The sequence below is a fragment of the Colletotrichum acutatum genome, assembly GCF_030867785.1.
Source record: "Colletotrichum acutatum strain CBS 112980 chromosome Unknown BDZ83scaffold_52, whole genome shotgun sequence".
Lineage (NCBI taxonomy): Eukaryota > Fungi > Ascomycota > Sordariomycetes > Glomerellales > Glomerellaceae > Colletotrichum > Colletotrichum acutatum.
The window spans coordinates 186,629-207,720 of NW_026849046.1; the positions used below are offsets into that span (position 1 = coordinate 186,629).

Here is a 21,092-nt window from a genome sequence, read left to right on the forward strand (position 1 = left end):
GACCGATTGTCATTGAAAAAGAACATTTTCTCCTGATATCGCCTTACTGCCACGAGTGAATTGGCCTCGACTCCCTTGAAATATCCTTCGTCGACGACTGATGATCCGCCAGCTGGCTCCAGCCTGACCCAACTGGCCATACGGGTACGTGACAGCTCGAAAAGCTCCCTTCCCGAGCAGCTGGCCCGTCGTCGTACGAGAAAAGACCCCGGGACAAGCCGCACCAATCACAACGCTCCAAAAAACCATGCAGCCCAGGCCCAAGGGGACCCATTCAATTCCCAGAGCTCCAAAAAATCTCATGACAAGTGCTTTTTTCGGCTTCTGCGTCGCCCCCCGTCCCATTCCCCCGTGTTCCGAGAGAGAGAGAGAGAGACAACGTAACGTCGCGGACCTCACAGGCAAAACCGAATCGACGACCCTGATACCGTCATCTGCCCGAACCATCCCTCTCCCCCAGCCGAAACGATTGTTCAATTGCCAATTGACGGATCCATCACCCACCCCCTCGAACGGTTTTCACAATGGCATCCAGAGTAGGCCCCCGGAGCGCCTCGGACGCAACGCGCTTCACCTCGACCACCCCGCACGCCGCATCCAAGAGCTCTCCCACATCAGCAGAAGCAGCAGCAGCAGCACCGACAGGGACATCGACAACAGCAACAGCATCCTCAACACCAGCGACAAAGTCACCACAGCCTCCCAAGATCCCCGGCCGGCAACCGGGCGAGAGCCCCGAAGACCGCGTCCGCCGCCTCCGCGCCGCCCACGAGGCGGCGCGCAAGGCCCAGACGTCCAGCCTCGACCGCGCCATTGGCGGCAGCCGTCGCTTCTTTGATGTCGCGCACAAGTTCACCGTCCTCGGCTTGGTCGGGTTTACGGGTATGTCTATAAAACCCCTCGTACGATTGCTGGAGCAGTGAGAATGGACACTGTCTACGCCGTCAATTCGAGATTTCCTCAGAGGATACACATGGAGGAAGAGGATGAAGCAAGGCTAACACCCCCAAAGCAATCGCAGGTCTCGTCTCCGTCTACTCCGTCTACGACATGGTAACCTACAACAAGCAACGCCGCACCGACTTCATCGAAGCCCAGCGCAAAATGGAAGACGACGCCCTCGCCACCGCCCGCCTCGCCTTCATCAAGGGCACCGCCACCGACACCCAAATCACCCTCGTCGAGGAGGCAAACGCCCTCGCCCGCGAGACGGGCGTCAAGCTCCCGCCCTTGCTTTCCGCGCCCACCCACACGACGGGAGCCGAAAAGATCTTTGGTACAGGCCAGCAACGGACCGCCGAAGCTCCCACGACGACGACGGTTGCTCCCGCGTTCCCCACGACTTCTGAAGCTGCACCCGCGCCGCAACAAAAGAAGAGCAGCAGCTGGTGGCCCTTTGGCGGCAGCAGCAAATCCGACGCCGCAGAGACCAGCTGGAGCGAGGAAGACGAGTCCTCGGGCGTCCGCGCCACGGACCTCGCGCGCGCCGTCGAGGACAGGAAAGAGTTCCTCCAGGACAAGGCAAAGGCCGCTTTCGAGCGCGAGAGGGAGAACCAGCGCCGGGGCGGCCCGCTGGACCAGGTCGGTCTCCCGCAGGAGGAGAAGAAGGCCGAGAAGAAGGGGTGGTGGTAAAGGAAGCACCACCATCCACCACGTTCATCCAATCTAGGACAACTCTGACGGCCGGTGTTGTAATATGATACACAAGAAGGGGTGAAGTGGACCGAGGGAGGACGGCGCGGTCTTTGTATCTGAATGTGACGATAGCTGGTGCACTGAAACAGAAAGAAGTCGGCTTTGGAGGAAGTGTACGAGAAACGACAATCTCCACCCCTAGATAGAGAGTCGGAGAGACGGACACCTATGTCGGTACAAAATTTGGGGGTGAGTAGGGAGAGAAGAGGAGGTAGAGAGGCCGTCTTTTACCATGGTGAGGAGGACGAAGAGGAGGAGGCTGCCAAGTGTCACTGTATCATACGTGTTAGACTGGATTGTGCATTAGACGGCGTCCGGCTTTACAAAGTTTTGCATGCGGGAAAGAGGGAGAAATAACATCACCTTGGTCTCTGCACAGCCAGGTTCTGTTCCATTTTGAAGCACCCCGTACCCAGCAACTTATATCCCCTCGGGGCCACTTGCTTGACACACGCACGAAGATCATCTCTCGAGAGTTCCTCATCTCCGAATACATGGTCACATACGGAGAGCAAAGTTGAACAATGAACAGTGCTGGCGTATTTTCGCCGCTTGATTATGTCCTTTGGACCGGCATTATGTACAACTGCGAAAACGCTTCAAGAATGCAGGCTTCCGCCGAGTCTCAAACTGCCACGCCGGGCCAGTCGACTCCCCAATCCCAAATAATACATGCCGGTAACCTATGAACCGTGAGAACAGAGCTTGCCCAACAAGCCCCGAGCGAGTGTAAAATATGTGCGCTAAATGTGGTATTACCGCCAGCCGAGACTTCCATGTCTTTGAAAAATCCCCATCCCGAAATCATAATTCCCGTGTCTACTCGACCGGAACACACCATCCTGATTGAATCAATGCAATCGCTTGTCGGTCTTGAAATTCTTCAAAGCACCTTTCGTCAAACTCCCTCCGTTTTTGTTCTTCTTTAGGGCGATGCCTGTTCCGTTTGGGAAACATTTGCAACGCCAAATCATCGGGTAAAACGATTTCTTGCCCGTTCTATGAGACAACAATGTGATTAAAGTGGCCCGGCACCTTGAGGCGGCACTTTTCGCAATCAGCACGGTAACCAATACTGAAGCTCTTCTTCATGCCAGGCTGCCAAGTCCACGAGTTGACAGTGTGCCTAGATCGGATGTGTCCCTTGCGTCCAGGCGAGGGTGTTGCCGGTGCTGACGTCGTTTCAAGGGGGGCGGCGTCAATGGTGGTAGTGACGGGATCATCGCTCATCATGTGCGAGTGGTCCTCCACCTCCATCATGCCCATATCGTGATGGCCGTGTCCGTTGAGAGATGACTGTTCTAAGCGGGCAGTCAGGTTGGACGGAAAGCCGTTGTCGAGGACCATTCCTGGAGGGCTAAGGCTTCCACTGCCCAGATGGCTGGCCGAGTCCTCGCCTTCACTAATAGGCGATGGCAGACGGCGATTCTGGACAGCATGCCAATCGTCGGTGCCCTCCATGGTACGGGGAATGGAGCGGGACTCGTCGCTGCCGAAGCCGGCGTGCATGTGGCCCATATTCACGACGCCGGTACGATGGCTGACGGCGGGTCCCGGGCCACGCCAGTCGCGAGCCGAGGAGCCGCCATTCATGAATTGGGAGGAAAAGTTTGGCTGAATCGGGGTGGGCATGCGGCCGTTGACAGAGGCGGGCTGGTCCGACTGGATGTGCTGCTGCGGGATAGGCGGCGGCGACATTGTGTCCATCATGTCCATGTCACGATCAGGCTCGGTCGGACCAAATGGCGAGGGCTGGCAAGACATGGGTGCGGGTGATGAGGACCATGGCGAGAAGTGTGACCTGGGCTGTTCCTCCGAGTCCGAATCGCCTGGTGTCAGAGTGCAAGGAGCGGCATTGAGCGGTATGACGGGCGTAGACCAGCGCTTCGAGGACGTCGGCGATGTTCGGAGTGGTAGGCATTGAAGGCGTTTCTGTTTCACGGGGGGGGAAAAGTCAGCCATGGTATTCCAGATGATCACAGAGAAGAGGGTCAAGCAAAAAATGGGCATGGCGTACGTTTCTGTGTTCACCAAAGCTCAGAGTGCCATTGTGCATGTCCTCCTCATCGTCACGTCCCCTCTTCCGTGTTAGGTCTGGGTGATGCTGGATTCCGAACATGGTGAAGGCCGTGGTGGGGAGGAGGTGCGGTATGGGTGTGTGTAAATGGAATGGGATTAGATGCGACTTTGGTGAACGGCTAGCGGATGAAATGCAGAGGCGCAACTAGCGATAACAAGCGTCGAGACTCGGATTTTGGTATGTAAAGTTGATTATGTCGTTCGGTATGTTGAAGAAGAGAAGATGGACAGGACAGGACAGGACAGGACAGAATGACGATGGATGGCACCGAGTGTGCCGTGGCTGCCTTTCTTCTGCTCGTGCACAGGCTGGCGGTGCTTGCGCTCGTGCTGAGTGCTGGGTGCTGGGTGTTGGTGCCAAGTTGCCCCGGACTGAAGGTGCCGGGATGGGCGGGGGGGTGGTTGGTTCAAGGTTGTGGTGGCAGGCGCGGGCGTAGGCGCAGCTGCGGGTGCAAAAGTGACAGGCAGGAAGTATCCGTAAAGGGAGGGGACCTCGTATTTGGCCTGGCGGGTTATTGAATTCTATCTGGTCGCTACTGCGTGCTACTTCGCGCAAAGGGAGGCTGAGTCGAGTTTAAGCAAGGCGATGCTGCGATAGTTGTAGACTGGGAGCGGAAAGAGGAGAAGGAAGATGGGAAGAAGGGAAGAAGGAGCAAGAGTTGGGGACTCGGAGGAGGAGGTTGACGTTGCGCAGCGCGTGGTGGGTGGTGGTGGTGCGTGGTGTAAGTTGCACCCGATGAGGCAAGGCTTCGATCTGCACAGCGCCAGTTGTCTGCGGTCTGCAGAAGCTGTGAACGGTGGGCTACCTGCAGTAGTTCACCTGGGGAAGGACAGGATGAGGTGGGAAGATCCGGTGGCCTGGTCGTGATTGGAGATGCTGCAGTTGTTGTCCGACACCAGCTTTCCTTTTGTTCTTTTCTTGGATGAATCTCGTCCGAGTACTGGCTGTGGTGGACGAAGATGGCGTTGTATTTCAGAAGGCAAGGTAGGAAGGTATCTTGGAGAAACCAGAAAAGCCAAACCGAGTTGTCGGGAAGGGGGGCAGTCGCAGGTAAAGTAATCCGCCAAGGAAGCAGCGAAGCAGAGACAGGCAAAATACCGTGGTAAGGTACTTTAGAAGTTGCACACAATGGAAGGAAGCAACTTGGGCACCTTCTTGCCTTGTAAGCCACTTCGAAAAACGGCGACACGAGGCAGCAGGAACGGCAGAGACCAGTGACGGCAGCCTGCCAGAAAGCGGAATAGCGCAAAGACGCCACAAAAGGGGGAAAAGCAAGAGGCACCACGAGGCTCCTTCCTTCGCACCTCGCCTCGCCTCATCTACCTAATGAGTAACACACAGCACTTTCCTTCCTTCCCAGTACCTACCTTACCTAGAACCTACCGGTATTCAGTTCACTCTTTCCCGATTTTCAACTTCCATTGGCAGCCTTAAGTCCCCGCCGTGCCCGTGCGGTACCTAGGTACCTCCTCAAGACTTTGAGAGGAAGGAAAGAGAGACAGAAAAACAAAGGCCAAAGCAAGAAGAAGCCGAAAGGGCCCAGACCGTCAAGGTTCTTCCCGGACCAACGGTTTAGGGGACGTACCACCTCCACTTGCACCCCTAAAGTTTTCTGGGCAGGCGCGCACACCACACCCACACCCACGCACCTTCCACGGCAAGCACGACACGGGAGGGGAGGTCGGAGACTCGGAGGTGGAGACAGGGAGGATGGAGGGGCGCTAAGACGGCGCTAGTTCCACCCTGCTGGAATTCAACCCGCCGGGAATCTGGGAAAGGAAAGACGAGAGAGCATATGAAAGACAACAAACGATCTTGTTTAACAGACGGTGGTTGGGTTTTCATGGAATGTGATGGCGTCAAGTTATGCGTCCAAAGACCGTAGGGAGACGAGGGCTGATTGCCGTATTACACGCTGGGATACGAATAGTGAGGCGCAACGCGGATGGGTTCGAGTGTTGGACTGTCTCCCTGGAAATGAGGAAAAGACCGTGACAAGGCCATGACTTGGTCCCAAATTGTCCAAGCAAATTGGGGGGATTGACTGCGACCGCAAGACAAGGACAGCACTAAAGGCGGAATCGGAGAATAAGAAGAGACGTGCAACATTCCGCTTACAAGATGCAAATGTGTGATATAGGGCATGGTGGCCTTAGAAACGAAAAAAAAAAGCAGTGGCCAAAGAGCTGCTATTCCGACCAGCCCAATATCCAACCTAAGTGACCGGGGATATCTTCAACGTTCTGGTATTTCCCACCAGATCGAACAGACTTCGAGGTTTGTCCTTCTTTTCAGCTCTTACCGTTACTGGAAAGACTGTAGCATTTCATGTGTCGCGTGCCCATCTACCACAAACCAACACGACAACTTGCTCACCCCATCTCACAGACCAACATCATAAACTTGCTCTCGCTCCTCGCGTCAAGACTGGCGGGCAACGACCAGCTATAGATCCCTGATGAAAGGCAAGCTGTCTGACTGACTGACTGACTGACCAAGGACTTACCCTTTCCGTCACCTCGTACCTTACACCAAAACCTCGACAGGAGCAAAACGGCCGCTGAAGAAGACCGGGGGGGATCTGTGTGTCTGTGCCAGAAAGAAAGTTGCAGGGTCACGTACGTTCGTTCGAGGCGACATGCCTCTCTTGCCGCTGCATGGCGATTTGCTGGTTCGTCCCGCCTGTTCAACCTCTGGCACCCTGTGGCATGTTCACACATTTCTTGGTTGTGACTTGGTCGTTGGAAAGAGATAATTTCACTAGTAAGAGGGCACTCTAAGGGACGTGGTGGGTTGCGGTTGCGGTGCTGGTCGTCGTGGTGTTGAGGGCTGCGTTTCAGGATTGCTTCATGAGAGGCCGGGGTGGGTGGGATGAAAGCGGTTGAGTGGGCGGGTTTGGGTTACACCACCAAGGTTACCACTTTCCCACCACGATGGCGGGTTCACGGGATTCTTCGTGTATCGATGAGTGATCTCTACGGAGTATTCCTTCGCGATATCCTTGTGGGACGTGTTGGTTGTGGATGGGAGGCGACTTCCCAAGAAAAGATTACGTTGCGAAGGAGGTCGAGCTTGAGTGACCATCTTACGTCGTCGTTAAGGTCATCGCCTACACCCAGTCTTGCTAAATACTCAGTCTTGAGTCTTCTCGATGGCAATATTCACTAGCTGAAGAAGGTCTATCGGTCTCATGTGTGGCTAGTTCTGCAGTACCATTGTCGCGATCTAGGTATGCAAGAAAGCGAGGCTTCCAGTTCGAAAAAAGGCCGGCCGTATCTTTCCCTCTCGGCCACCTCGCGCATCTCAAAAAAGTCTAAAGACGCGAATCGACCCAAGCTTGCGCAAGATCTGGTTCCCGGCAGTCGAAAGCGCACCGCTCTGAATCTTTGGCGCCATGCCGCAAACCTCGATTGCCAAGTAGCTCGCTCTTCGGCGAATAGCACGGTGGCAGCAGGTTCCAACTGTTGGCACTACCACGACCCTGCGTCAAAAGGCAGAATAAAGCAATGGCCAAGACAGAGCGTGAGGCCCGTCTTCAACCCGATGGGCCTTACCCTACCTGACAACGTGTTTGGTTGATGATGTTGCTGTGTTAATAGGTGATACATCTCACGTCCGCGTAGAATCCATTTATACCTGTCTAAAAGTCATGTTAGAGTTGCATGTCTCAGCTGTTCCGTGCTGGATCTCTGGCGCTACAACGCGTAACCGCCGTCAGGGTGCCATTTACGGGACATACGTACACGCAAATACAACTTGGACGTGTCTGTCAATATACGGTAGATCACAACGAAGAATCCTGCCGTGTCCGGGCCCTGAACGTGCGCCAACAACCGCTCAGATGAGCACACAAGACGGCGCTGGTCCCCCGCCTAAACCCCATGAGTCGTTCACTCTAAAGGGCAATGGTTGAGACTGGTCGGACGGACCAGCCGAACGCACAGTCGTACGTCCGTTCTACCGAGGGCTTTGGGCTCTTGGTAGCTGAGTCACGGTTGACTTAGAGGAACGAGATCAGATGCCGGTTTAGTAAACCCGAACCCTAAGGCACTTGGTGTTCTGCCACGGCTTTTTGCATACTGACTGACAAGTTCGAGTGACAAGTGACAAGCTTGGCTGTTTTGATAGGACTTGACAGCGATGTTCTCCGGTGGCCATTAGAGGTAAGTTGCGAGCGCCCAGATTCAAATCCGGTTGTCAACCAGTGCTTCACCACAACTTTCAGCCTCATTTTAATTTTTTCCCCAACTCTATTTCTACTCATATCCGAAGGCAACACCGGTTTATTTATTCTGATCGAAACCAGCATCGAGAGATTCTGATCCCAGGAACAATCTATTTTGAACAAGGCCAAGACTTTGATCCGCGAAACGTGATCAGAGCCAACGTCGATCTCTCCAAGGTCCCGTCAGAGAGCCGGGGCCAACGGCGTGTGGGTTTCACCTCTATTTGCGGTGGTCTTTAACGCCTTGTCCAAACTTCACGGGGCTGTTACATGGTATTCTCGTTGCAAGTTGAAAGACGACAGCGGAGAACAACGTGTAGCAAGTCATGGTCCCATTTTCAGCCTTGTCCTCTACTTGTCCCTCCCGCAGGAGGTTGAAAGTGGATTCGCCGGCCTCGTTGAGATGCGGGTCGGGGCCGCGGGGGGCTGGAGGATGTAACGGCGCGCCAGGCGGACGCACCTGGAACGCTCACCTTGTCACCTTGGTCCATTGCCGGCATCGGTACCCCACAAACCGAGGTGAGGCTTCGGTGAAACCGCGAGGGAATTGGCCAATGAGATGCTGTCAATTTCTCACAAAAATCTTTTCTTCTTTTCATTTTTTTTTTGGCAAAAGAGAGAGGGGCGTTTAACGCTAATGGCGTCTCATCTCTATTCAAGGCCTCCAATGTCAGGAAGCACATGTAACATAATTCTTTCTCTCGTCTGACATGATCAGACCTGACATGATCAGACCTGATGTGACTATCTGGGGGCTTGTATGGTTCTCGAGGTAATCATTCAAAGTAGCAGTCGAGAGAAGTGGGCGGTGAAGGAGAAGAGAGGGAAGAATATTTCCGCTGTATGCTGGTGCTGGTGCTGGTGCATGCATTTGCCCGGGTACCCCTCCAAGTTTTTTTTCTTTCTGCCCCGCCATCGGCGCTTCCTGACTCTCGCCCGCCGTTAGGTAAAGTAGCATGGCATGGCATTCTTCGCTGCGTCACCGTCGCGTATCGCCGTCACACACTCCGCCCATGATTCCGTGGATAAATTCTGGTCAGTCGAGAATCAGATGGATGGATCTGTGACGTCGACGGACCCAATATTTGCGCGGATAACCTCACTTTGGACCGGCAAGAATAGCAGAAAGTGACTCGCAATGGGAAGAGTTACACAGTAGATACCCCGCCATACTGGACTGAAGAATTGTCCAGACAGAAGAAGACTAGGCACACGTGGGACAGGAAGCGCCAACAGCGCATTTGAACACAAAGTGACCATGATATTGACCTAATCAGGTACCTCCTGTCCAAAGCAAAGGAGAGAAGATACTTTTGGACTTTGCCCCGGCGGGACTGCCTCCGAAAAAAGTAGAGGGCTCCGCGTCCGCCGCCGCCAGTCACAAACCATACAAGCACAGTGACCAAGTGACACACACAAAGGAACGGGGGGAAAACAGCGTTTTTCAAGTGGCTTCATTTATTTCTGAATTTTCTACCTTGAGCAAAAAAACGAACCCACTCTCTGAGTCACCGCCCACCACAGTCATCGACCAACACCCCCCAAAAAAGGCCACTACCGGACGCTCCCCTTCCCCTGTGGACGAACATTCATCCTCCCACTCCTCCAAGCTCGGTCAACGACGGCTCAAGCAACAGATTCACCACACGATACCCCGTCAGATCCAATAGGCGACCGGCTGTTCGTCCGCTCTCTGCTTTCGTTGTTAATATCAGTGTAAGCTTATTTCCCTACCCTTGATTGGGCTTTTTACTGCCTGCTACGCAACGGGAGATCGACCTCTTCGTTGAACCTGGGGAACCGTTTCGGGGTTGGTGGGTGGTTTTTGCGGTCAATCTCACGATGAGCAGCATCCACCACCCACCTCGACCACCAGCGGTGACCATGGAGGAGGGGTCCAATCGCTCTAGCAGCGCTTCAGATGAGAGAAAACAATGTCACTGACTGACATGGCTCAATTTCGCAGTTTTCAAGATACCCAAACCCCATCACCACATAGCCAAAATGCCCGGTCTTGACCTTGAGCATGAGCCCCTCGCGGCTGACGACGTGAGAAGTGAGTCACTTTCTTTCCCTCTTCGTCTGTCTCTTCAACATGAGGTGGATGAATGAGCCCACCCACCTTGGGGAATGTCACTCATGGAACCCCTACCGCTCTGCCCCACACAAGCTGTTCATCTCAAGCTGCCATTTTCATTCACATCGAGACTTTACTCAAACTCGTCGTTGAACAATTCGGCATTCAATCTTACTCCACCACCCGGCTCACTCATGATCATTCTCACCAACACCTTCATGTTAAACTTCACTCATCTCACTCAACTCATCCACACCTCCGCCGCCTTAAACCCACAACCATCACTACAATGGCTTCCCAAAGACTAACAAACCCTCAGTCCTGGGACAGGACCCCCTGATCCCCCCCGCCCTCCTCTCCTCCGAGATCCCCATGACCGACGCCGCCCTCCAAACCGTCGTCCGCGGCCGCAACGAGGCCGTCGACATCATCATGGGCAAAGACGACCGTCTCCTTGTCATCATCGGCCCTTGCTCCCTCCACGACCCAGCCACAGCAATCGAGTACTGCGCTCGCCTCAAGGATCTCGCCGCAAAGCTCTCCTCCGACCTCTGCGTCATCATGCGCGCCTACCTCGAGAAGCCGCGCACCACCGTCGGCTGGAAGGGCCTCATCAACGACCCGGACATCGACTCCACCTTCAAGATCAACAAGGGCCTGCGCATCTCTCGCCAGCTTTTCAGCGATCTTACGACTGCCGGCATGCCCATCGCTAGCGAGATGCTCGACACAATCTCCCCCCAGTTCCTCGCCGACTTTATCAGTGTTGGTGCCATCGGTGCCCGCACCACGGAATCCCAGCTCCACCGCGAGCTCGCCTCCGGCCTGTCCTTCCCCGTCGGCTTCAAGAACGGCACCGACGGCAACCTCGGCGTCGCCATCGACGCCATTGGCGCCGCCGCCGCGAAGCACCACTTCATGGGTGTCACCAAGCAGGGCCTCGCCGCCATCACCCGCACAAAGGGCAACGAGCACGGCTTCGTCATCCTCCGCGGCGGCTCCCACGGCCCCAACTTTGACAAGGAGAATGTCCAAAAGGCAAAGGACACGCTCACCAAGAAGGGCCAGAAGCAGGCCATCATGATTGACTGCTCCCACGGTATGTCTCCATTTTATCGCCCTCTCGTTTCATTCGATATATCAGACTCCTAACACACCACAGGCAACTCCAACAAGGACCACCGCAACCAGCCCAAGGTCGCCGCCGTCATTGGCGACCAGCTCCGCGAGGGCGAAAAGTCCATCATCGGCGTCATGATCGAGTCCAACATCAACGAGGGCAACCAAAAGGTGCCCGCCGAGGGCCCCGCCGCCCTCAAGAAGGGCGTCTCCATCACCGACGCCTGCATCGACTGGGACTCCACCGTCGACGTCCTCGAGGGCCTCGCCTCCGCCGTCCGCGCCCGCCGCGAGCGCAACGCCGGTTCCGCCAACGGCAATGAGGACTCGCACAAGGTTACCCACCTTGAGGAGGAGTAAACGCCTGGTAACAGTAAGCTTTTGAACGAGAGGAAACATACCAAAAAGTGAAATAGGGGGATTGAGGGGCTTTGATTGGATGAATTGGAACATACCAACCCCATATGCATAGCATTTGCATTTCTGAAGGCTCCAGGGAGGAAAACAAGAAAAGTGATTTTTATGCGGTTTATAGTCACGGTTGCATGGGTTCATGATACATGTGTCCCTGGATTGCTCGAGAGCGCCTAGGACAATTAGGAGAGATAGATAGCTTAGCAAAACAGCTTTTTGAGTCTCCATCAACTTCGTAAACTTTGGTGATGCAAACAGGCTAATGCCGTTCCGTCCCGTGATATTCCTACATAAACCTCACCCATAACCCCAAACCAAATCACACCGCCCAAACGCCATTCCCAGATCCCAATACCCCTTGGCCAGATCCCAAATCAATTCGGCCTCGCAGGCGAAAGCTGGCTATAATCCCCCCTTCCCCCAGAAGCAGCAGCAGCATCAGCCGCCCTCTTCCCCTCTCTTAGCTCATTCGCCCTCTTAAACACAGCCCAGCCCAGCAATCCCGACGTGCCCAGCAGGAACCCCCACACAATAACGCGGTCCTTGTTGCTATCGCGCTGGAAGCACATGGTCTGGACATCCTCGTCCTTGGCCTTGCTACAGAAGTCGATGCCGCGGCTGAGGCAAAAAGCCTTTGTGCATTGCGAGCAGGAGGAGGAGGCGGCGCGCTTGTTGAGAAGTGACGAGGAGGAGGAGTCGCGGCTAGAGGGAGGTGCGTTGCCTGGTGATTCGCCATCAGCGTGTTGGGGGCCGAGGGCGACGATGGTGCTGTTTTTGAAGCAGGTGCATTTGCAGAATGTTGGTGCTGCTTGGAGGGGTGTTAGTATGCCTTCGTCTATTACGTTCTATTGTTGGGAGAAGGCCTTGGCGCTTGCAGTTGACTTACAGTTTGCGCTGACAAGAGCGACGAAGCTGCATAGAAGCAGCAAGAGTATTGATTTGCGATTCATCCTGGCGAGCTGCGTCCACTGCCGAGCGGGTCTGGGTTGTTTCTCGCGACGGCGCGGGAGGTACCTTAGGTGAAGTTGTCGCCGTCTTTGGCTCCCCGACAGAGAGGTGACGGACGCACGAGCCACAGCCGGAGCGGATCAGGGTCGCGACCCACTTTGATGTGGCTGGTATTCTTGCTGGATTGTGGCTGAAGCTTCGTCTTCTCTGATTCGCCAGCGGAACCCCAGCATCCAAAAAAGTTCAATTGGAGACTTTGAAGCTCCCCCTACCGAACATCGTGCTGTGTCTTTCGCCCGTACCTGGAGGAAAGGGAACTATCACCAACCTTCTACCTCTGCAACACATCACGACACTGCCGCCCACAATGCGTCGTGTACCCCGTCTCAGGCAGCCGAGCCTGCTGGCAGCCTCCCCGATCCAATGCACCTGCGCCGCGCCCGCCACATTCCCCATCTCAGCAACAGCATCACGAGCCCTCTCAACGACACCCGCAACCCCCAGCCGCGTGCGCAAGTTCCTCTGGAAAGGCGGCGACGCACCCGGACCCGAAGACCCCTACGCCGCCGAGTCATCCCAGGCTCTCCGCCAGCAGCGTATCGCGCAAGAGCTAGCCGAGGCCGAAGCCGAACTGGCCGCCTTCGAGGCCGATAACCAGGAGACGCAGCGCGCCGAGCAGAAGCGCCGCCAGAAGCCCCAGAGCCGGCTCGCGCACCAGATCAAGAATAAGCGGGTGTGGGCGCCGACGGAGAAGGCGGTCGAGGGAGGGGACTACGTGCCCGCCAAGACGATTGAAGGGCTCGAGGAGATTGGTGGGCTTGAAGGGTGGTGGGAGCAGGAGGGCCGCTGGGGCAAGGAGAGCGAGTACGTTGGCTTTGCGAGCGCCGGCGAGGTTGTCACAGACGCCGTTGTGTGCGCCGCGCGCGTGAGGCAGGCTGTTGTTGAGGCGCTTGCTGTTGCTGGGTCTTCTGCTGAGGTGCAGGGCCGGTTGACGGCTGCGTGGACCAGGGGTGACGGGGAGCGCTTCAGCAGGGCCACGGCGCTGGGGCTGAAGATTGGCGAGGATGGTAGCGTCTCTCTTGAGGGTGACGCTGCGGCAATTGAGGGCGTCGTTGCGCCTCTGTTGGAGGCTCAGGAGGCGGGTATCTCTGAGGGCGTTGTCGAGGCTGCCGAGGCCAAGGCGTTGGTTGAGGCGTGGGGCGAAGCCTGGAAGAGCATTTCTCTCGAGGACGTACGATTCAAGTTCGCTGTAAGTCTTCTCTTCTTCACTGGCAAAAGGGGCCGAATCCATTCTAACACTTGCTGCGACAGGTCCACAAGCGCGTCTTCCAACTGACGGGCCACCGCGTCCACGACGCCAAGCTCGCGCAGATCAACACGGTCGGCGACCTCATCGCCACCATCGTCAAGCCGCCCAAGCCGACAAAGGTCGCCGAGGCCATTGCCCAGCAGGGCGCGCTGCTCGATCTGCCCAACGTCCGCGTCCGCGACAAGCGCGTCACACCCATCGACAAGGAGACCGAGGTCGGCCGCTGGAAGGTCATCGAGGCGGAGCTCAAGAAGAGAGGCCTGCCCGTTACCGGACACAAGCACCTCGCCAAGCCGGTGCAGAGGGCATGGATCCAGGGCAAGGCGTAAGGAGAGATTGTGTGGTGTTGTCGAGCTCGGTGAGAAGAGGCGAAAGGCCAAAAGGAGAGGAAAAAACGTGTCTGGTATAGAGGAGACTTGTACAGATATTGTACTCTTTGTAACATATGGAATATCAATGATTCTTGCTCTGATATTTGTTTCTTGGCTTTATTTCTGGTCTGGAAAACACCATCAGCTGTTCCCCTATTCAGCCCAGTTGAATTCATGTCAGAACTCATACTCGGACGAGGCATCATCTGCACGTACCTATCCGCCGACTCTTCAACATCCCACCCATGAACGATAAGGAGGATATGTTGGTGGTTCATGGTCTCTGTAATCCCCTTTGGCTCCGTTTGTTCACAACAGAGATCACCAGTCTGCGTTGTTCTTGACGCGGCTACGTGCAGAGCGAGTGCATACGACCAACAAACAGACGACCCTCGACCGGCAGAGGTGTGTTTCGTGGCAAGGGCTTTTCCCATGATATTTCTCCAGTGACCTCACCTGCCTTTCACAAAGATGACTTATTTCACCTTCCTCCACTTGTCTACCTGGTAAATATCTCAGCCTTCCCGAAACAACAACCTTTTCACTCTCGTTGCCTCTCTACCCTCCCGAATTTCCTTGCTTTTTTTTTCCTTTTTTTTCTTACCCACTGCGTCTCATTACCTTCCATTTTTCTCACACCACTTGCCGCCGTTCAGACCTGCTCGGTTCTTGTCAAAACCTCATCTCACCATTCCTGACCATACCTTCCCCTGAGGTATTTTCCCTCGGATCTCATCGCGCCAGACCACACAAATTTTCCCTTTGTCCCTTTCAGACCTTACTTGCCTCTCTTCAGCACATGAGAAGGACCATTCCAGGTAAATCATACTGAAAACCCTTTCCCCCTTTTGCGGACGACTAACATGTACATAGAATGTCTTCACCTCCAGACTTTAGAAGGTGGCCCCGGGCCGTCAGGATGAAGAGGTGGCTAGACTGGGCAAAGTCCCAGAAACTGCCCGCGTTCAGAAACTACCCGGACAAGGCTGCAAGAGTTGACAAAGAACTCAGGTCAGTTTTCTGGGACTTCGACTTGACGGGCCTTCCTCAGCTTGCGGACCAAGAGTGCTGGCAGCGTATATACTCTGCACTCCAGTTTCCTGTACCTAACCCCAACGAGCACTACTACATCACGGCACTCAACGTTGTCGACTGCGAAGTGTCCCGGATCCTCAACAATGGAAGCATGCATCAGACGCTCGTCGACTTGGCGAGAGAGGCCGGCTTTGACGCGCGCAAATGCTGCGACCCGTCGCTCTCGAAGGAGCAACGACAATACAAGCCTCCGAAAGGACCTGAGCAGGTAAACAGTGCTAACGCACTTGACTTGGAGGCATTCTCTCTCGAGGGGATGGACATGAGTGGGCCGCTTAACTACGCAGCTATCGCGGGGCTCTTCCTTCAGCCAAAGACCATCAAGGCGAATAACGAGGCAGCAGCTGCTGCTCGTGATACTCCAGCCAGCGCTGTCCCGCCCTCGACGGGAAATGAAGGCGGCTCACATCGATGTGCGAGCCCATCCTCTTTTGTAGGCTCCAGAACTGAGCCAAAGACATTGGCACAGATTGCCACGGTGGACGAGAACAGTTGCTTGAAACCGAGCAGGCGGCCTTCGTCGATTCAAGAGCCAGGCGTTGCTGGAAGACTGTCTTCCGAGGGAACAATTAGGAACATCACAGATCAAACGGCACAGCCGATGTCCAACGACACAGATTCGAAGACTACCTTCAACGGATTTGTCATTCCAAAGAGACAGCGCGGTGGCAGCGTCCAGCAAGATAGAGGCATAGCCGCTGCGAGGCCAGAGTCGAGATCAGCAACGAGCACAGCCTCGGGAGGAGGGTGTGGTTCCCGACCCGCGCTTCCGAAGCAGCCTCCTGCTGGGCTTCCCTTACACACTCAACGAACTTCGGAACAACAAAGTCGACGAGAATCGAGTGGTTCCTTGAGCGGCGCTCTACCCCAGCATGGCGCATTGGTCAGAAGACCGAGCGGAACTAAAGGGTCCGGACTGTTGACGCCGTCGACCCCACTGCCACAAGCCCCCTCTGGCAATACTCAGCAACACGGCAGTCTGGTAGTCAAGACAGAGTCTCAAGAGCAAAGTGCTTCACTGGCAGAACACAAGACGGCTAGTCAACCCGTTGGGGTCTCTACCCAGGGAAGCGCCACCCAGGGGCAAGCCATCACAGCTGCGATGACGAAGAAGCTGGAGGCGACTATCGACCAGCATCTCTTGATAGCGATCCGAGGAGTCTACCGCAGCGTTCCAAAATTGATGGAGGGAAAGATACGAGGATGGCTTGACGGCCAAGAGTACCGTTCCATGGGATTTGCTGTTCTCCGGGACGTTGAAAGCGAGACGACGAAGACGGTCAGAGAGTCTCTCATAACCAAGATGAAGGCCATGGAGCAAATCGTCAAGGGCTCCGATAACCCGTATCACGCGGAGTCAGTCCGGGATACCAAGCGCAAGGCTGACGAGAAGGATGCGGAAGGAGGTGATGAGAGTCAACAGGCTGCGAAGCGGCAGCGGGGCGACGGTGTTGGCAGTGGTTGTACCACATGAACGCACCGGCAGACCGACCGTTCAGATGTTGACGGTGGATAACTGGGAGGTGGTATTTTCGATACCTATGGTTGAGTATGGTCTAAGCTTGACCATGGATGAAGAAGGATACCCTGTTGGGAATTGTTTTATCTGGCGTTCGTATCGGTTGGATTTGCTTTTTTGAGGATTACTCATACCCTTTGACGTATCTTACGAAGAAACGAGAGACGAGTCGATAGCATAAATGATTAGCTTACCAGAAATACTGGTCGGAAGGGTTGAGTGAAGGTTTAACCCAACAAGTGCCAACATCCGATGTTGGATCTCATTCCGATGACCATATTTCCTCACATCAGGAACACTGCAAAGATGGTTCATTCAGCCCCGAAAAGGGCAAGTAGCTCAGTTATCAGCTACCTAAGTCATACGTGACCGAACTCTAGGTCGGTATAGATCAGGGACTTTCCATTCCCGTTCCATCACGCGTAAGCAAAAACGCTTCATGCTATTCAATCATTCCATCTTCCTCGCTCCCGTCATATCAAGCTGTTATTTCAATTCGTTTCTGTAAAAGGCGTTGTTAGATGCGTATTTTTGAGAGAGAATGAGATCGGTGTGTGTAAGACGTACATTCAAAGTGGAAGTTGCCGTCGCTGTTAGACAGGCGCTCGCACAGGTTGACGTCGGCGTCAATGGCCTGGCCCTCAACGTTGAAGAGGCGGGCGCGGAGGATGGGCTGGTCGCCCTCAAACTCGAAGCGGATGTTCTCGGCGGAATCAGCGAAGCCTAGAAAGAGATACGTTAGTGAATCTGTTGCTCGTTTCATGGAAAGAGCTACTGGTCAAGGGGGAAACCCGGGTTCCCCCAATGAGATATAGAGTGTGTATGGGAGTGCGAGAGGATAAAGGAGAGGAAGAGGAAGAGGATTTAGACGTACCGCGGCCACCCCAGTCGAAACGACCGTTGTCGTTGCCGAGGCAGTCGTTGAGGTTGATCTCGGCGTCGACGAAGTCGCCGTTGCCGTTCTGGAGACGGGCGCGGAGGATGTGGCCGTCGTCGACGCGGGTGTCCTGGGCGGAGTGGTGGAAGTTGGACATTTTGGCTGATGTTTGTTTGTTTGGATGCTTGAGGTGAATTGAGTTTGTTCAGAGGGAAGAGAAGAGCTGCGGGAGAGTGGGGGATGGGAATGCTTTATATAGATGCTGAATGTCGTCAGGATGGAGGATGACAAGGAGGAGCTACCTAGGAAGGAGGAGTGATGGGGCAGCAGTTGCTTGTGGCTGGAACCTTATTCACACCAAGCTGTACGCAGGAAGCTCAGGAGGGGCAAGGGGGAGTGAAACTGTGGAAGAGAGAGAGAGGCCTCCATTGTATTCACTGGGTACTTTGTCGTTCTGTTGCAGACACGTGGAGATGGGAAATGGCGGTCTTGGGACGAGGGGAGCCGGTTTCCATTGGCGATGGCAGCTTCTCCTTGGCTGGAGCCGCTGTTCACGCCCTGCTTCTACCTCAGGGAACCTCAAGGAAGCTTCATGCTCTTGCCCATGGATCTGGAGCTGAATAACTCACCCATTGGCAATATCTGGGCTCTTGCTTGGCCCTGTCCGTTTGGCCCTATAGGGAGAAGCTAGCTTCACCCCCACGAACCAATTGGATCCGGATTGATCACTTCCCATAGCTTCGGTTCGTTTCTGTGCCTAGTATGTCACGACGTGTGACCTCTGGTTTCAATGGGAAGTGGTGTCACGGACTGACGGTGCTGTTCTTGCTACGTAGCTCATTGAGCCAAGAGCCTCCTCCGCTGACAGGGGGCAGGAGCAGGCATGGGAGCTTCCAGGAGAGCTCGTTGGTTGGGCAGGGGGCAAGGCGAGGCGAGGGTGAGGCTAGGCGATGGAGGGGCGGCGGGGTGGGAGCTTAAGTGGGATGGATGGAGGGGTAGCTCTGCTCTGGTTCCCTTTTCACGTCACGGCGATGCCGGGTTATGGATATCTCGTATGGCTGTACGGCATTGAGTGTATAGTGAGTCCACGGCGTAATAGGAGCTACCTTTGGCTTTGACAGACTAAGTTAGGTAGGACTAAGGTAGGTAGCTACTCAATGCCTCTAATGCACTGCCCACGCCATGCCTCGAGTCTATTGATGCCCTTCTTTCTCTTGCCATTCGACCCCGCCGGCACGAGGGTGCCGAGGGCTCGCGATGGGGGCCGCTTGGCGTACATGAGGGGACACGCCTCTCATGCAGGGTGCGACTGGGACAAACTGGGACAGGTTTGGATACGGGGGAGTCAGGGACGACTGAGAGGCCACAAGAGGGTTCTCTGGTGTATTGGATGACGCGGCCTGCTTTTTGTCTCTTGGCTTGGGGGAAGGAAGACAACATTGGGGTTCATTGTGGTCTTGCTCTATAAACACAGGATGAAAGGGAAGGAATCATAAGCTGCTCTGAAGCTTGGGGTGTGGCATCATCATGGCCCGTGAGTGTAGAAGACTCTCGGCAGAGGAATGGGAGGCGGCCGCGCGCTTGCTTCGGCTGGAGACGAGAGGCGTGAACTTCTTGGCGACTTGCCATGATCCGTGGGTTGCCTCTCAAGATGCCCGCGTCTTAGAGAATCGAGGCATGAGAGCGGTAACTCTGGGGAGTGAACTGAAGTGAAAGTAAACAAAAGGCCAGATTCAAGCATAAAGTCGGGTTCGGCACGCCACAACTAACGCGCTACAGAGCTTGTCCCCCTGTTCCTGAAGACAATTGGGCTACAGAAGGAAGTGGAGAAGGAAAGAAATAGAGCTCGTCATCTGAGACCTACCTAAAGTCCACTCTGTGAGAACTGCAGGAGGGCAGTACGTAGTCTCTTGGTGCTTCAGGCTTGAGAACATGACGCTGGGATAGCTTCAGACCTGATGCCTTGGAGTCCTGTATGTCTTGTTCTCACCACTGTAACAAAAGAGAGACACGGATAGCTACCCAGCTTCTTCTTGGTTCCCTTTGCTCGCTTCTCTTGGTCATGGAAACCAGAGGGTGGAGGCATCGCGTCGCGGGTTCTGGACATGTCGTCCATTCATGTGGCATGTGGATTCTTTGGTCCCCAGCAAAAGCAGGTTCGACCTATCAGGGTCTCGAGAAGAACACCAAAACAGAGGCATTGGCGGGGAACGGAGGCCGTGGCCTGCGGCAAGGACCGATGCGTTCCGTTCGTGGCATCGCCTCATGGGCCAGAACTCTAGACCCCTCTTCTCTCTTGTTCCTGTTTTTAGTCCAGGTTTCTTGGGCTAGGAGCATGAGAAGCTTGGAGGGCTGGAACGCGCTGGTACGCCACTGGCGTGATGGTCCCCGGTATAAGCTGGCGGTCTGGCGTAACGATGTCGTCGTAGATGTGGTAAAGTCGTGTGTTTGCATCGGCCAACTCATGGTTTGTTGACTGGTTGTCGTGGGTGATGTGATGTGTTTTGAGTTGAGGTTGACGATCTTCTTTGTGGTTGCACAGGCTGCACAGGCACCACAACCACAGGCACCGGCACGCTTACTCTCAGGGGAGTTTTTCGGAGGGGTCCCAGTCGAAGGGGGGAGCCAAGGCGGGGCGGGGCGGGGTTCGGATTCATCATAGGAGCGGTCAGAGGTTTGGAGGGGTAGAGAAGCAAGGTAGAGAAGGAGACCGGAGGCCCGTAGCCAAAGAGTTGAGTGATTGAGACATATGGCAACACGCACCTTGAGGCCTTGGCCTGGACCTTGATGAGACGATCAAGGTTGACGCTATTGACACCTTGAGGGGTTGGACAGTTGTATAAAGAGATGGGGACTGCATGCTGTCGCCGTCCGGCTTCTGTGTCGTGGAATTCGTCCGTCAGAAGATAACATCGCCATTCAGCAGTTCCTCAAGTCAAGGAACAATTCCGGAAGAGATCAAAAGCAGCACACAACACATGCAACCTCATCACAGTGGAACACAGGGACAAGCTTTCGGCGTCTCAAAAGATGTATTGCTCAAGTGAGTGACTAAAATTGCCACTAGGTCCATCGATCAGAAGAGACACTATCCGCCGATGCAAACTACCATCAACCAATTCGTAACCCATATCCCGAATTCAAAAACTCATATCGTCGTCGTATCGAGAGAGAGCGTAACCGCAGTAAAGCAGCAACGTATCATAGGTCGTCAAGAGAAGATGCGTTTATTTGCAGGAAGAGCAAGAGCAGCCAGAGCCGCAGTTGCCTGAGACAGGTTAGCGTCTAAGTCTCCAATGACTGACCGCCGACAACACTGTTGCGGTTGCAGTTGCAGGGGGGAAAGGTAGGCACATACAGGTA

At 54.9% G+C, this 21,092-nt stretch overlaps 7 protein-coding genes across 7 annotated transcripts; 4 read left to right on the forward strand and 3 right to left on the reverse strand.

The window, feature by feature from the left end:
- Nucleotides 1–524: 524 nt before the first annotated feature.
- BDZ83DRAFT_752662 (cytochrome oxidase c assembly-domain-containing protein) lies at nt 525–1,632 on the forward strand (the record flags this gene model as incomplete). The annotated part of the gene is made up of 2 exons (XM_060514231.1): nt 525–882; nt 1,013–1,632. 2 exons carry the CDS (start codon nt 525–527, stop codon nt 1,630–1,632), a joined length of 978 nt encoding a protein of 325 aa, XP_060364475.1.
- A 1,062-nt stretch (nt 1,633–2,694) lies between these two features.
- On the reverse strand, nt 2,695–3,814 carry BDZ83DRAFT_752663 (uncharacterized protein; the record flags this gene model as incomplete). Its single annotated transcript, XM_060514232.1, has 2 exons — nt 2,695–3,627; nt 3,713–3,814. 2 exons carry the CDS (start codon nt 3,812–3,814, stop codon nt 2,695–2,697), a joined length of 1,035 nt encoding a protein of 344 aa, XP_060364476.1.
- Nucleotides 3,815–10,004: 6,190 nt separating this feature from the next.
- On the forward strand, nt 10,005–11,556 carry BDZ83DRAFT_719982 (3-deoxy-7-phosphoheptulonate synthase; the record flags this gene model as incomplete). The annotated part of the gene is made up of 3 exons (XM_060512234.1): nt 10,005–10,056; nt 10,397–11,176; nt 11,240–11,556. The coding sequence occupies 3 exons, from the start codon at nt 10,005–10,007 to the stop codon at nt 11,554–11,556; spliced, it is 1,149 nt and encodes a 382-aa protein (XP_060364477.1).
- A 268-nt stretch (nt 11,557–11,824) lies between these two features.
- Nucleotides 11,825–12,821, reverse strand: BDZ83DRAFT_623145 (uncharacterized protein). Its single transcript, XM_060508366.1, has 2 exons — nt 12,497–12,821; nt 11,825–12,418 (listed from the first exon to the last, which is right to left on the reverse strand). Exons 1-2 carry the CDS (start codon nt 12,558–12,560, stop codon nt 11,985–11,987), a joined length of 498 nt encoding a protein of 165 aa, XP_060364478.1. The 5' UTR covers nt 12,561–12,821; the 3' UTR covers nt 11,825–11,984.
- On the forward strand, nt 12,806–14,654 carry BDZ83DRAFT_354305 (ribosomal subunit 39S-domain-containing protein). The gene is made up of 3 exons (XM_060502540.1): nt 12,806–13,183; nt 13,205–13,807; nt 13,870–14,654. Exons 1-3 carry the CDS (start codon nt 12,926–12,928, stop codon nt 14,194–14,196), a joined length of 1,188 nt encoding a protein of 395 aa, XP_060364479.1. The 5' UTR covers nt 12,806–12,925; the 3' UTR covers nt 14,197–14,654.
- On the forward strand, nt 14,655–17,100 carry BDZ83DRAFT_354259 (uncharacterized protein). Its single transcript, XM_060502539.1, has one exon. It carries the CDS (start codon nt 15,113–15,115, stop codon nt 16,805–16,807), a length of 1,695 nt encoding a protein of 564 aa, XP_060364480.1. The 5' UTR covers nt 14,655–15,112; the 3' UTR covers nt 16,808–17,100.
- A 36-nt stretch (nt 17,101–17,136) lies between these two features.
- On the reverse strand, nt 17,137–17,886 carry BDZ83DRAFT_752668 (CVNH domain-containing protein; the record flags this gene model as incomplete). The annotated part of the gene is made up of 3 exons (XM_060514233.1): nt 17,137–17,150; nt 17,420–17,575; nt 17,727–17,886. The coding sequence occupies 3 exons, from the start codon at nt 17,884–17,886 to the stop codon at nt 17,137–17,139; spliced, it is 330 nt and encodes a 109-aa protein (XP_060364481.1).
- Between the last annotated feature and the right edge of the window lie 3,206 nt (nt 17,887–21,092).